This window comes from Lepidochelys olivacea, assembly GCF_965140295.1.
Source record: "Lepidochelys olivacea isolate rLepOli2 genome assembly, chromosome: 3".
Taxonomy (NCBI): Eukaryota; Metazoa; Chordata; order Testudines; family Cheloniidae; genus Lepidochelys; species Lepidochelys olivacea.
Window position 1 is genome coordinate 152,276,102 of NC_140413.1, and position 13,883 is coordinate 152,289,984.

General features: G+C 48.0%; 1 protein-coding gene across 2 annotated transcripts in view; it reads right to left on the reverse strand.

Moving 5' to 3' along the window:
• Positions 1–13,292, reverse strand: part of KCNK5 (potassium two pore domain channel subfamily K member 5) — a 63,517-nt gene extending 50,225 nt beyond the window's left edge. Inside the window, exon 1 of one of the 2 annotated variants that reach the window (XM_084623971.1) lies at positions 12,868–13,292. In XM_084623971.1, coding sequence (XP_084480097.1) covers positions 12,868–13,053 — 186 coding nt within the window. In that variant the 5' untranslated portion in view covers positions 13,054–13,292. The remainder of the gene's footprint in view (positions 1–12,867) is intronic. The other variant, XM_084623972.1, reaches the window with a different exon arrangement.
• Between the last annotated feature and the right edge of the window lie 591 nt (positions 13,293–13,883).

Genomic DNA, 13,883 nt, shown 5'->3' on the forward strand with positions numbered 1-13,883 from the left:
TGGAGGCGGCTTGATTTTATTTTTTTTAACCATGTAAGATTTGAAAATATTCCATGGATTTAAACTATGTTGCATTTTGCTTTGGGACAATCAGACAGCCTGGTGCAAACTATGAAGTTCAGATTACTATTAAATTCTGTCCCCTCCCCTCAATTCTTTAGACTGTAGCAAATCAGGAAATCAGGGCAGCTGTGCAGTTTGTGACACTATGTGACCAATTTACATGCAACACAATTCTTATGAAAATATGCCAATGGCACCTTTCAATGAAGAGCAAATCAAATTTGATGATTACTTGGAGGGGAATGAATCACCACTAAAAATCGCTACTCCCTTTACTGAGTGTTGAGCAAGTGGAGTTAAATCTTAATTGCCTTTCAAGTTTTGGAAAAGTAGTTTACAGATGCTCTCAAACCCGACAAATATTGTATGCAAAATTAAACCTTAGGATGTTAACTTTGAAGTAATGAACCCTGGATATAGAGCATTCAAGGAAAGTATTTTATTTCTTTTATAAGAAGTGCAAATGAGAGGGAAACAAAACAATACAACCACATGTACAAGTCTGGTATTGAGACAAAATCCTTAAATCCCGACAGAAGTTGTCAACTTCTATATCTTCCTGTTTGCATACTCTCTGAACTCCCTTGCAGGTATTTTTCTTCAGAAAAAAAAACAAAAAACAAAAAAAAAACCACACACACACACACAAAAACCCCATGCACACTAATCTGAGCTCTCCTTGAGGTTCTCTAAGCACTTCTTCATAGCACTGGGCTCTGGTCCAAATAGTCAAGCTACCTGGTTACTTTAGATATATTTTAGCCCTTCTGTTTATAATGGTGTAAGATTTTTTAATAAAGACCTTAGTTATTTGTTCAAATACCTAAAGGAAGCAAACATCAAGAGCTGGAACAGGCAGTTTTTCTCTTCCTTTTGTATGCTTTTCTCCCAAAATAAAAAAGTTTTCTACACATAGCTCTGAATTCTTTCTTTCACTGCCACCAGCAAAACTTTCTGGCGTATCAAAGAGAAGTATTTTGACTGCCCCAACACCGCCAAAAGAAAAAGTTTCCAATAAACAAGGTCAGTAAGACTCATCACATGAGTATAGTTCCCAATCGTTACCTCAGTGTTTCACAAGCTGGGTGGGGCAATAAAGAGCAGAAGAAAGAAATTGGAGTGAAGGGGAAGACTACATAGCCTCATATCTACCCCTGCTCTGAAAATGCACTCCCACAACAGAGGAAGAAAAACAGTGGGAAGGTCTTCAGAAGTCACCACCACCAGATGCAACTGGCTGCAATAGTAGGTTGTATGTACAAGTTTGCAGATTTCATTGTCTGCACACAAAAAGTTGTACCCCACTAGTGTGGATGCAGTTTTATACTGGTAAAAAAGGGTCCATTACTGTATAGCTATTTCCATACAGGAACAGGAATAAGCTATACTGGTATAAGGCACCTTGATACCAGTATAACGCCATCCACAATAGTGGGGTTATACCAATACAACCATACTAGTTAACCCCCTCCCAACATAGTTATACCAGTACAAAAACTGTGTTTTAGACCAAGCCTTATGCTACTATCCCAGCAGTTCTCAAACTCGGTCATGACCCTGTTTTAATGGGGTTGCCAGGGCTGGTGTAAGACTTGGTGGGGCCTGGGACTGACGCCGACGCCCAAGGGCTTCAGTCCTGGGCAGTGGGGCTCAGACTTTGGGTTTAGCTCCCCACTGTTTGGGGTGGCGGGACTTGGGCTTTGCCCCCCTCCCCACCCAGGACAGTGTGACTTGGGCTTTGGCCCCGCCCCCGGGTGATGGGGCTTGGGCGGGCTCAAACTTCAGTCTCCCCTCCTGGGCTCCTGTAGTGATTTTTGTTGTCAAAAGCGGGTCGCTCTGCAATAAAGTTTGAGAACGGCTGTAAACTATCCCAAGCTTCTCTTCTATGCTCCTGTGGTGGCCAGTTCAGCTGCAAAATCATGCTGCCTGGCCCCGTGAAGCTAAATGACAACCTTCCTCACCGGAAACAACATGCAGCTTTCTGTTGAGTTAGCCCTAGAAGATTTAGAAAGCAAAAGACTAAAAAAAAGTTTCTCAAGGGCATTTGGGGCCCTCTACTTTGTTTGTGCGCATCATTTGTTGGTAATTTAGTTAACTGTAAATTACAGTTATTCCAGATAAATAACCAGTTAACGTGTTAACCAGTTAACTGTTTTGAAATTGCTCAGAATCTTCTTGGATTTGGAAAATTACACAAGGCATTTCAAGAAGTCTTGGGAGTGGATCCTGAGACACCAATTTCCACAACTGAGTACATGGGTGCCTCCCCACCAATCCCCAACATCGCCTTTCAGGCGTGTGTAAAGTTGTCAAAATAAAGACACACAGGGTTTGATCAGAGGAAAACTGAAACATGGCTTAACTGCTTTATCTAGAAGCATAGCGTCACCTGACTGAAAGCAGCCATTTACACTACCTAGAGACTCACTGTGCACATTGGTATAATTCTACATGCCTCAGTGAGACACACTTCAAAAATAGCATTTGTGAATCCTTAATAGGGAACAAGCATCCTTACCTTTATTACAAACACTACATAAGGTTATTAGAAGAGTAGTTTATTTTTCACTACATGATTTACTTTTTGCATTTCTCTCAGTGCAGGTGGTGAAAACAGACTGGTTGGATTCATTTGCAAGTTCTCATGCTCTAGCATATGCTGCAAGGTGTCATTCGTAAATTCTGTAGGAAATGTTTGTTACCCTGTTTCCATGAGAATGTATTTTAATTTGGTGCATTTCTATTATTAAGTGTAGCGAAACCTTGTTTTCCAGAATCTAAATTTTAGGCCAAATTGACCTGACACTGTCCCCCTTAAAAGCAATTTTAGTCTGTTAATAATCAACCAATCAATCAATATAGAAATACTAGTCTAAATGGAACTTGACAAGCAAATAAATTGATAAGGTCCCTGGCTCCTTGGAGCTTAAGATCATAGGACCAGATTCTGCAAGCCACTCCACAAAAAGAATTTCCATTGTTCCTGAGCCCAGTGTGTCTACTTAATTGGACAGTAAATCAGAACACAGCGTGCTGGGTATGAGACAAGACAGCATGCAGCCCTGCTCTTGGGACAAAGTCATTTCTTGTTATTTTTGTTTTCTTTCCCACCATCCTGTTACATAAAGCAGGTCAGCAGAGCTAACATTTTTCTGCATGTTTCTTGTGGTTTCTTGGGGTTGATTATTAGAAGGCAAGCTAAGTTTGGTGGACATTTGTTGAAAGGCTTCACAGAGAAGTGGGTTTTTAGAAGGGATATTGAAGAAGGGAGGACAGTCGACTGACACACACAAGATCAAGAAGGCTATTCAAAGCCTCATGGGGCTGCATTGCAGAAGGCAAGTACCGAGGGGAAAGGATACAAACGGAGCAACCAAGCAGAAGGCTTAAGAGGAGTACAGGGAGAGAAGGGAAGAGACAAAAGTAAAGATGTGTGTCTGGAGTCATGCAGGACCTTGAAGACAAGTTCAGGGAAGGAAATGAAATGAAGGGACTCAAACAGGGGCATGGCAGTTTGAGCAGTAGGAGAGGAAGATAATTTTGCCAGCCTAGTAGTTTTGGATGTGCTGGAGGGCGAGTACATTGACAGGTGGTTCCAGTAGTTAAGGCAGGATGACCAGATACAGACGGAAAAAGGATGGATTTTAGAGATGTTATAAGAACCAGCAGGAATCAACAAAAGCACGGATACTGGTTGGGGGAAAGAAAATTTAAATATGACTCAGACTGTAAGTGATGCAGCTACCATGGGTGAAATCCTGGGCCTCAATGAAATTAATAGGATTTTTGCCACTGACTTCAATGGGGCTGGATGTCACTCCACGTTTTCATTCTCTGTGAGAAATGCCATGCACATGATGACATTATATACCATAGTTTAACAATAGTGACAGCAATATTGTAAGCCTAGATGACCTGGAGGATAGCAACATTATCATCAGCTGCTACCAAGAGGGCTGAGAGAAGGGAAAAATCAGCGTCACATTTTAGCCATGTTGAGTTTGAGCTTGCAACGGAACACACAGGAAGAGTCATCAGAGAGGTGGGACTAGATATTGAAAAGTGTGATTATTTTCGAAGTAGTCAACATGGAGATGGTGAATGAAGCCATAAGAACTTGAGGAGGTCTAACAAGGATAAGGGTGTAGAGCAGTGGTGGGCAATCAGCGGCCCGCAGGCTGCATGCAGCCCGTTATGGTAATCCGCTGGCGGGCTGTGAGACAGTTTGTTTACACTGACTGTCCGCAGACACGGCTGCCCGCAGCTCCCAGTGGCATTGGTTCACCGTTCCCAGCCAATGGGAGCTGCGGGAAGCAGCGCGGTCTGCAGGGACGTGCTGGCCGCTGCTTCCCGCAGCTCCCATTGGCTGGGAACGGCGAACCACAGTCACTGGGAGCTGCGGACAGTCAATGTAAACAAACTGTCTTGCGGCCCACCAACAGATTACCCTCACACGTCGCAGGTGTAGAGAGATAAAGGCATAGAGGGGGATAAAGGACAGAATCCTGAGGGGCAATAGAAGAAGCGTGACTGGGTATTGTCTTCACTGCACAGCTGGCCAAGGTGACGGGTGCCTGAGTGAGGCTAACCTGGGTGTGAACATTCCCACAGCAAAGCCTACCCTTGTTACTGTGTCCTCACTGTTTCTACATTCACCTGTGTGTGTCTGGAGATGTATCCCATAGTTCTTTTTGCCAAGACACTCTAGAATTCACTCCCAGTCAGTCGTGGGAGAACTTGTCTGTCCTTTGAGGCAGTGTCATCAGTTTGGAGGTGATAGGGGAGCTAATGCCCCCCACAAGGTTTTTGCACTTGCTTAAAGTTCCATAGGCTACAGAGCCGGCAGGGGCCCTGGCCCAGCCACTTTTAAGCAGTGGTCCTGTTCTAAATCAGCACAGCTGCTGCCAGAGCATTGCTCCAGCTGTGTGGTCACAATGCCACTAAAATTTGACCCAGCCAGGCCAAACTTCAGGAAGTGGCATTGCGACTTGGTGCACAGGATCGCAACACTGTTCAAATTTGCCCTGCCACCCCTCTGTCCAGACAGAAGGCCAGCCGGGCCCAATGGTGTTGCAACCTGGTGCATAAAAAGTCTGTTCCTGTATGTTGAAACACAGGGGAGTACAACGAGAACCCAACTTGTGGCAACACAGGCTCATGTACCATGTGGATAAGAGATGGGAGACTCCCCGACTGGGAGAGACCTGGAGTACCTGTGGGAGGAGAGTGGGGAAGACAAATGGGGTTCTTGCTGGGGGGGTGGAAGGGGTGGGCAGAAGGGAGGGAAGGCTCAGAATTCCCGCTCTCCCCCACTTCCTAAATATCTGAATTCACACTACTGCTTTGAGGGGAATTGTGGAAGGGCATTGGAGGACTATTGGCACTTGAGTGATTTTGCCTCCATCCCCATTGCAATGTGGGTGGGTTCGAGCCTGAGTTAAAGAGCAGTTTAGTCTGTAAGCTACAACCCAGCCATATAAACTAGTCCAGGGTTTAAACACCTCTAAACTCAGGTCAACGTTTTCTCTGCATGGACGGTAAGGATGGCTGGGCTAAAATGAAGACAAGAGTCTGGGTTAACTATGCAGAGAAGACATACCCACAGAGGCAGATGCTGAAGGAGCATTACAGAAATGGAATGAGATCTCAGTAAGCACAGAATCATAAAAGCACAAGGAGGAGAGCCCGATCAACTGTGATAGAAGTAGCAGGCTCTTGTTTTCTTTGTCTCTGCGTCTTTACACATACCCACACGCATACTTAACTTTTATGGATCACTTAACACTCCTGAGCCTTCATCAATCCTCTCCACTATATCCTACAAGGATATGCTTCATAGGTAGAGCCCTACCAAATTCACAGTCCATTTTGGTCAATTTCACAGTCACAGGATTTTAAAAATTGTAAATTTCATGATTTCAGCTATTTAAATCTGAAATTTCATGATGGTGTAATTGTAGTGGTCCTGACTCAAAAAGGAGTTGTTTTGGGGGGGGGGGGATAGGAAGGGGGAGTCGCAAGGTTATTGTAGGGGGGTTGCAGTACTACTCCCCTTACTTCTGCGTTGCTGCAGAGCTGAGCAGCAGCTGCTGGCCGGGAGCCCAGCTCTGAAGGCAGAGCCGCCACCAGCGGCAGCCCAGAAGTAAGGATGGCATGGTAAGGTATTGCCACCCTTACTTCTGCGCTGCTGCCTGCAGAGCTGGGCCCTCAGTCAGCAGCTGCCACTCTCTGGCCGCCCATCTCCGAAGGCAGCAGCGCAGAAGTAAGGGTGGCCTGATATGGTATTGCCACCTTACTTCTATGCTGCTGCTGCTGGGAACGCACCTCCGGCTCCAGACAGTCTCTGCTTCCCACCACCTGTGGGGCCCCACCTGTCTCCCTGGAGCTGAGCCGCCTGGGACCGGTGCAGAAACCTGGCCAGTCTCTAGCAATCAGGGGGAGACACACGACGGTGTGCGGGGCTTGGCTGGGCCCCTCCAGGCAAGTGGGTCCTGAGGGAGTCTGGCCAGGGCACCTCTCCTGAGATGCCGGAGTGATTCCCTGCCCTGGGACCAGCCCTGGCAGCTCAGCCCGGCAGACACAGTCTCTTCCCAGAAGGGCTGGTGAGTGTGGCCAGGAAGCAGGGTGTGGATCTCTGGGAGGCCTGGGGGCGTGTCCTGGGCTGTGAGGGGGCAGGGAAGATCTCTGTGTGTTGGGGCTCTAGGGAGTAGAGGTTCTGTGTGGGGTGCACAAAGCCTTGGAAACAAGCAGGGAGAACTGGAGGTCCTGATGATGTCAAGGAACTATGACGTGATTGGAATAACAGAGACTTGGTGGGATAACTCACATGACTGGAGTACTGTCATGGATGGTTATAAGCTGTTCAGGAAGGACAGGCAGGGCAGAAAAGGTGGGGGAGTAGCACTGTATGTAAGGGAGCAGTATGACTGCTCAGAGCTCCGGTACGAAACTGTAGAAAAACCTGAGTGTCTCTGGATTAAGTTTAGAAGTGTGTGCAACAAGAGTGATGTAGTGGTGGGAGTCTGCTATAGACCACCGGACCAGGGGGATGAGGTAGATGAGGCTTTCTTCCGGCAGCTCACGGAAGCTACTAGATCGCATGCCCCGATTCTCATGAGTGACTTCAATTTTCCTGATATCTGCTGGGAGAGCAATACAGCAGTGCATAGACAAACCAGGAAGTTTTTGGAAAGCGTAGGGGACAATTTCCTGGCGCAAGTGCTAGAGGAGCCAACTAGGGGGGGCGCTTTTCTTGACCTGCTGCTCACAAACCGGGTAGAATTAGTGGGGGAAGCAAAAGTGGATGGGAATCTGGGAGGCAGTGACCATGAGTTGGTTGAGTTCAGGATCCTGACACAGGGAAGAAAGGTAAGCAGCAGGATACGGACCCTGGACTTCAGGAAAGCAGACTTCGACTCCCTCAGGGAACAGATGGCCAGGATCCCCTGGGGGACTAACATGAAGGGGAAAGGAGTCCAGGAGAGCTGGCTGTATTTCAAGGAATCCCTGTTGAGGTTACAGGGACAAACCATCCCGATGTGTCGAAAGAATAGTAAATATGGCAGGCGACCAGCTTGGCTTAATGGTGAAATCCTAGCGGATCTTAAACATTAAAAAGAAGCTTACAAGAAGTGGAAGGTTGGACATATGACCAGGGAAGAGTATAAAAATATTGCTCGGGCATGTAGGAATGATATCAGGAGGGCCAAATCGCACCTGGAGCTGCAGCTAGCAAGAGATGTGCTAGCAAGAGATGTCAAGAGTAACAAGAAGGGTTTCTTGAGGTATGTTGGCAACAAGAAGAAAGCCAAGGAAAGTGTGGGCCCCTTACTGAATGAGGGAGGCAACCTAGTGACAGAGGATGTGGAAAAAGCTAATGTACTCAATGCTTTTTTTGCCTCTGTCTTCACAAACAAGGTCAGCTCCCAGACTGCTGCGCTGGGCATCACAAAATGGGGAAGAGATGGCCAGCCCTCTGTGGAGATAGAGGTGGTTAGGGACTATTTAGAAAAGCTGGACGTGCACAAGTCCATGGGGACGGACGAGTTGCATCCGAGAGTGCTGAAGGAATTGGCAGCTGTGATTGCAGAGCCATTGGCCATTATCTTTGAAAACTCGTGGCGAACGGGGCAAGTCCCGGATGACTGGAAAAAGGCTAATGTAGTGCCAATCTTTAAAAAAGGGAAGAAGGAGGATCCTGGGAAATACAGGCCAATCAGCCTCACCTCAGTCCCTGGAAAAATCATGGAGCAGGTCCTCAAAGAATCAATCCTGAAGCACTTGCATGAGAGGAAAGTGATCAGGAACAGTCAGCATGGATTCACCAAGGGAAGGTCATGCCTGACTAATCTAATCGCCTTTTATGATGAGATTACTGGTTCTGTGGATGAAGGGAAAGCAGTGGATGTATTGTTTCTTGACTTTAGCAAAGCTTTTGACACGGTCTCCCACAGTATTCTTGTCAGCAAGTTAAGGAAGTATGGGCTGGATGAATGCACTATAAGGTGGGTAGAAAGCTGGCTAGATTGTCGGGCTCAACGGGTAGTGATCAATGGCTCCATGTCTAGTTGGCAGCCGGTGTCAAGTGGAGTGCCCCAGGGGTCGGTCCTGGGGCCGGTTTTGTTCAATATCTTCATAAATGATCTGGAGGATGGTGTAGATTGCACTCTCAGCAAATTTGCGGATGATACTAAACTGGGAGGAGTGGTAGATATGCTGGAGGGGAGGGATAGGATACAGAAGGACCTAGACAAATTGGAGGATTGGGCCAAAAGAAATCTGATGAGGTTCAATAAGGATAAGTGCAGGGTCCTGCACTTAGGACGGAAGAATCCAATGCACAGCTACAGACTAGGGACCGAATGGCTAGGCAGCAGTTCTGCGGAAAAGGACCTAGGGGTGACAGTGGACGAGAAGCTGGATATGAGTCAGCAGTGTGCCCTTGTTGCCAAGAAGGCCAATGGCATTTTGGGATGTATAAGTAGGGGCATAGTGAGCAGATCGAGGGACGTGATCGTTCCCCTCTATTCGACATTGGTGAGGCCTCATCTGGAGTACTGTGTCCAGTTTTGGGCCCCACACTACAAGAAGGATGTGGATAAATTGGAGAGAGTCCAGCAAAGAGCAACAAAAATGATTAGGGGTCTAGAACACATGACTTATGAGGAGAGGCTGAGGGAGCTGGGATTGTTTAGCCTGCAGAAGAGAAGAATGAGGGGGGATTTGATAGCTGCTTTCAACTACCTGAAAGGGGGTTCCAAAGAGGATGGCTCTAGACTGTTCTCAATGGTAGCAGATGACAGAACGAGGAGTAATGGTCTCAAGTTGCAGTGGGGCGGGTTTAGATTGGATATTAGGAAAAACTTTTTCACTATGAGGGTGGTGAAACATTGGAATGCGTTACCTAGGGAGGTGGTAGAATCTCCTTCCTTAGAGGTTTTTAAGGTCAGGCTTGACAAAGCCCTGGCTGGGATGATTTAACTGGGAATTGGTCCTGCTTCGAGCAGGGGGTTGGACTAGATGACCTTCTGGGGTCCCTTCCAACCCTGATATTCTATATTCTATGGGTGCTGGGCAGTTGTGGTGGGGCTGTGGGCAGGGGTGGTGGTGGTGTGCAGGGCACTGTGCATTTGTAGCAGAGTCTGAGGTGGGGGTGCTGGGCATAGTGGGTCCAGGGGGCTCTGGCCATAGGGAATTGGGGGGAGAGGGGGGCATTCCAGTGTTGGGCGGGGAAGGGAAAATGTGTGGCATGGCAATGGGCCCACCCCTGAGGGGAAGGGGCATGCTGGCAGCACAGGGCCGGGCGGGCCATTGTGCATCTGCCAACTGTTGGTTTGTGAATAGTGCCCTCACACTGAGCTGGGTGGACATGCCATGCCCTTGGCTGGCCCCTCACTCCAGGGACCTACCCCCAATGCACCATGCTCCATTGCCCCCATGGGGGCCCACAGATATGTTTGGCACGAAGGCCGTAAAAGGTTAATCTGGCCCTGCTGGGATCAAACATATGGCCAACCCCATTTTCTTACTTCTCTATTCCTCACTGCTCACCTCCATAAACGGCTGCCCTGAGTGTACAGTAACTCCTCACTTAAAGTTGTCCCGGTTAAGGTGGTTACGTTGCTGATCAATTAGGGAACATGCTCGGCGGAAGAGGGGGGCTAATGTCAGGGTGTCCCCCTCCCCCCTGCTTACCTCATCTTCCATAGAGCAGGGGGGACACACGATAGGGCTCAGAACTAGGGCTCAGGACTGGGATGAAGGGAGCTTCCTGGCAGCAGCTGCCCTCTCAGCTTGCTTATCTACTTAAAAAGGCAGTGTACTTAGAGTGGGGTCAGCGTACTTAAAGGAGCAATGCGCATCTCTCTCTCACACAGGGTGTGTCCCTCTCTGTCTGCCATGCTGTCTCCCCTCCCTCCATTCGCGCTGCCTTGTAGAGTGTGAGGCTACTTTAACAACGAGTTAACCCTTGAGGGCTCAGCCAATTGCTAGTTCATCATTTAGCAGTAAGGCATTCCCTGGGAAATATCCCACCCTCTGACTTCGCCATCTCAACCAAGCTTCACAATCATCATCGCTGTATACCAGTATTTAATTGTTTGTTTAAAACTTATACTGTGTGTGTGTGTATAATATAAATAAGACAATATATAGTCTTTTGTCTGGTGAAAAAAATTTCCCTGGAACCTAACCCCCCTATTTACATGCATTCTTATGCGGAAACTGGATTCGCTTAACATCGTTTCACTTAAAGTTGCACTTTCAGGAACATAACTACAAAGTTAAGCGAGGAGTTACTGTACGTGTGTTTTACATGTAAAAACTATTGCATAGGCTCCAAAGAGCCAAACTACATGCCAATTAATGCACACACTAGATGCATAGCAAGACACTAACAGTTTAGTATTACTGTGTGATCTGTTGAGTCTTATTAAGTAGCTGTAAAGAGGAGTTATACATACAAGGAACGCGTCTCCTTTCCACCACCAACCACTCCTTATGGTTAGGAAACGGTCCAGTGCTATAGATGTAACAAATCATGGAGGTTAAGTGAGATGCAAAGAATAGACTTGCTATATATTACAAAGATTAAAACTATACACTGCATTTACTCACCATATTATAAAGGGGTTCTTTAGTAATTGGTTATTAAAATATTTAGTATTTACCCCTTCACATATACTAAGCTTCATACAAATGAAGCTCAAATTGTAACCCTTCCTACCCAAGCAAACCATACAATTTTGATTGGGAAAAACTTGGGTTAAGGGGAAACCAGACCAAGTTATTAAAGCTAAAACACAGATCCCAGGCAAACTTTTCAAAGTAGAACTTACTAAGCATGTAGAAAAAACAAACACAGGCCAAACAAAGAAGAGGATCAAGCGCACCAATTTCTTGACTTCATCTTTTGTTTCCCTGATTCTCATGCCACCACCTAGGCTCCAGATATCCAAAAGTATCCACACAGAGATAAAAAAGAAGAAGGGGGAATCTGTTAGTTTTGGTGGCTCAGTTAATCTTATTCGTTAAAGAGTTGCTACAGTAATGCATCAGCAAACAGTTCAGTAGTGTAATTCCACAGAGTAGTACCTTATTGAGGCAGCCTAAGGAGGAGTCAATACATTTTTGAAACCTAGGGAAATTAACACACACACACGCACGCACGCACAGAGTTAAACTGGTAGTTGAAAAGGAAACTTTTACACCGTTCTGGTTAAAGGTTGAAAAGCAATTTTAGAAAACGGATTTAATTAGACTCTAACCACTGTTCCACAGACAGTAAAGACAAATTACACTTACAGTAAACCAACTGTATTTTAAAAAATTAGCATCTCTCCCTTTGGTGGAAAACCTCACGTTTTTATTGTAAACTCAACTATTCCTTTCAGTTAGATGTGTTTTAAAATTATACAAGATACTACATTGTCTTAAAAGGACAAAAGAAAAGGGGGAAAAAAAACCTACCACGCACATCACCTGTTGATATAAACCCAGTCTGCTGGCCTGTGCCCCAGGGAAGCCATATGCCCTGCCTGCAACTGGCAAAAAAAGCTGAATGCTCAGCACTATGACTTTTGCAGTGTGGGAAATTTATAGAAAGTTGATTCAAACTCAGTACACCAATTAAGAGAAAGTATTTGTCAAACTCTCTTTTCTCATGTTAAAAATAAAATTCTTCATGAAATCTCAGATGTCAAAGACACCCCCCATAGGTATGAATGAAAATACTTTGTTAGAAAACCAAAGCTATTCCCCTCCCCCTTCCTTAAAGACAGGCATACACCTCTTTTAACTGCACCCTACTTTCAAATGGGATTTGCTCTCCAAAACACACATCCCCAGGAAGAACGGTCCTCCCCTGTTAGAGATCTCTCCCAGAGGTAAACTTTGAGATACTTAGGACCTAGGTTTTGCATGGCAAGTGTCCCAGCTAAATCAGGAACCTGCTTGGGGCAGGGACTTCTAAAGAGGCTCGTAAGACATTTCCGGGAACACACAGCACTATCCCGACAGACTTTCATTCAAAGTTTTGGCGCGGGGCCGGGGGAGGGGGGGGGTTAATCGCATGACACGCACACGTGTCTCGTTTTTGGGAGGATGTTCGTTAAGGAGACATCAGCCTTAGCTCTCCCTGTCTCCGCGGCGGGTTACTAAGGCTGTCTTGCCTCACAGGGAGGATTTGTGAAGCTCTCTTAACCGCGCTTTGAGATCCTCACGTTCAAAGGGTCACACAGGCCAGCCCGCCATAGTCACCCCCAGAGCAGCCCGAACGGGTGAGGGGAGGCAGCTCCCCGCACTTACCTGCAGGATCTTCTCCAGCCCCTCCTGGCCCAGGCAGGGAAACTCCTTGAGCAGCTCAGTTTTCTTGTCCTTGTAATCTTCCGTCGCTGCTCGCCAGTTCGGCTCCTCCAGGACCTCAAAGATAGCTGCCCCAATGGACAGGTAGAAGATGATGGCAGAAGTCAGCAAGGGGCCCCTGTCTACCATGGTGCTGGAGGGGGCGGCTCGGGGACAGTGACAAGCAGGGCGCTGGCAATGCCTTGGCGAGGCGCAGGGAAGGGAACAGCAGCCTTGGGCTCCCTCTGGAGAGCAACTGAGAGACGCTGCTCCTCTTCTTCTTCTTCTTCCTCCTCCTCTTCTTCTCCTGCCTTGCCTTGCCTTGCTCTCCCTCCCCCCACACCTTTCTGCTCTCCCTCCCTTTTTGTCTGTGTGGCTCCCTCCCGCTGGCCTCTCGCTCTCTCTCCTCCCACCGTCTCCTCCCTCCTCTTCTCCCCTCTCCCCCGGGCTGCCTCCGTCCCCTCTTCCTCCCCCCTCCCGCCTCGCTCCTTCGGCGGCTGTTTGAATTGGGTGCCCCGACTCTCCCCCGCCCTTCCCGGGCGGCGCATGCGGGGCGGCTGGAGGGGAAAGTTCCCCGCCTCGGCTGAGCAGCTCCGGGGCAGGTTCCCACCCCGGAGACCCAGGACGGGGAGGGCAGGGGGACCTGCGTTCAGCCGCGCTTTGCCCGCTCCGTGTGCCTCTGCGACCCCGCTCCGCTGGGCTGCCTCCCCCGCCCCGGCAGCCACGTGTGTGCGCTCCGCCGTGCAGCCCGCCACGCCGGCCCCGAGGAGGGCGAGCAGAGCCCCGGTAGAAAGAGTCTGACCTCCGCCCGCACTGTGTGTGTGTGAGAGAGAGAGAGAGACACCCCTCCGCCCGCACTGTGTGTGAGAGAGAGAGAGACACCCCTCCGCCCGCACTGTGTGTGTGTGTGTGTGAGAGAGAGAGAGAGACACCCCTCCGCCCGCACTGTGTGTGTGTGAGAGAGAGAGAGACACCCCTCC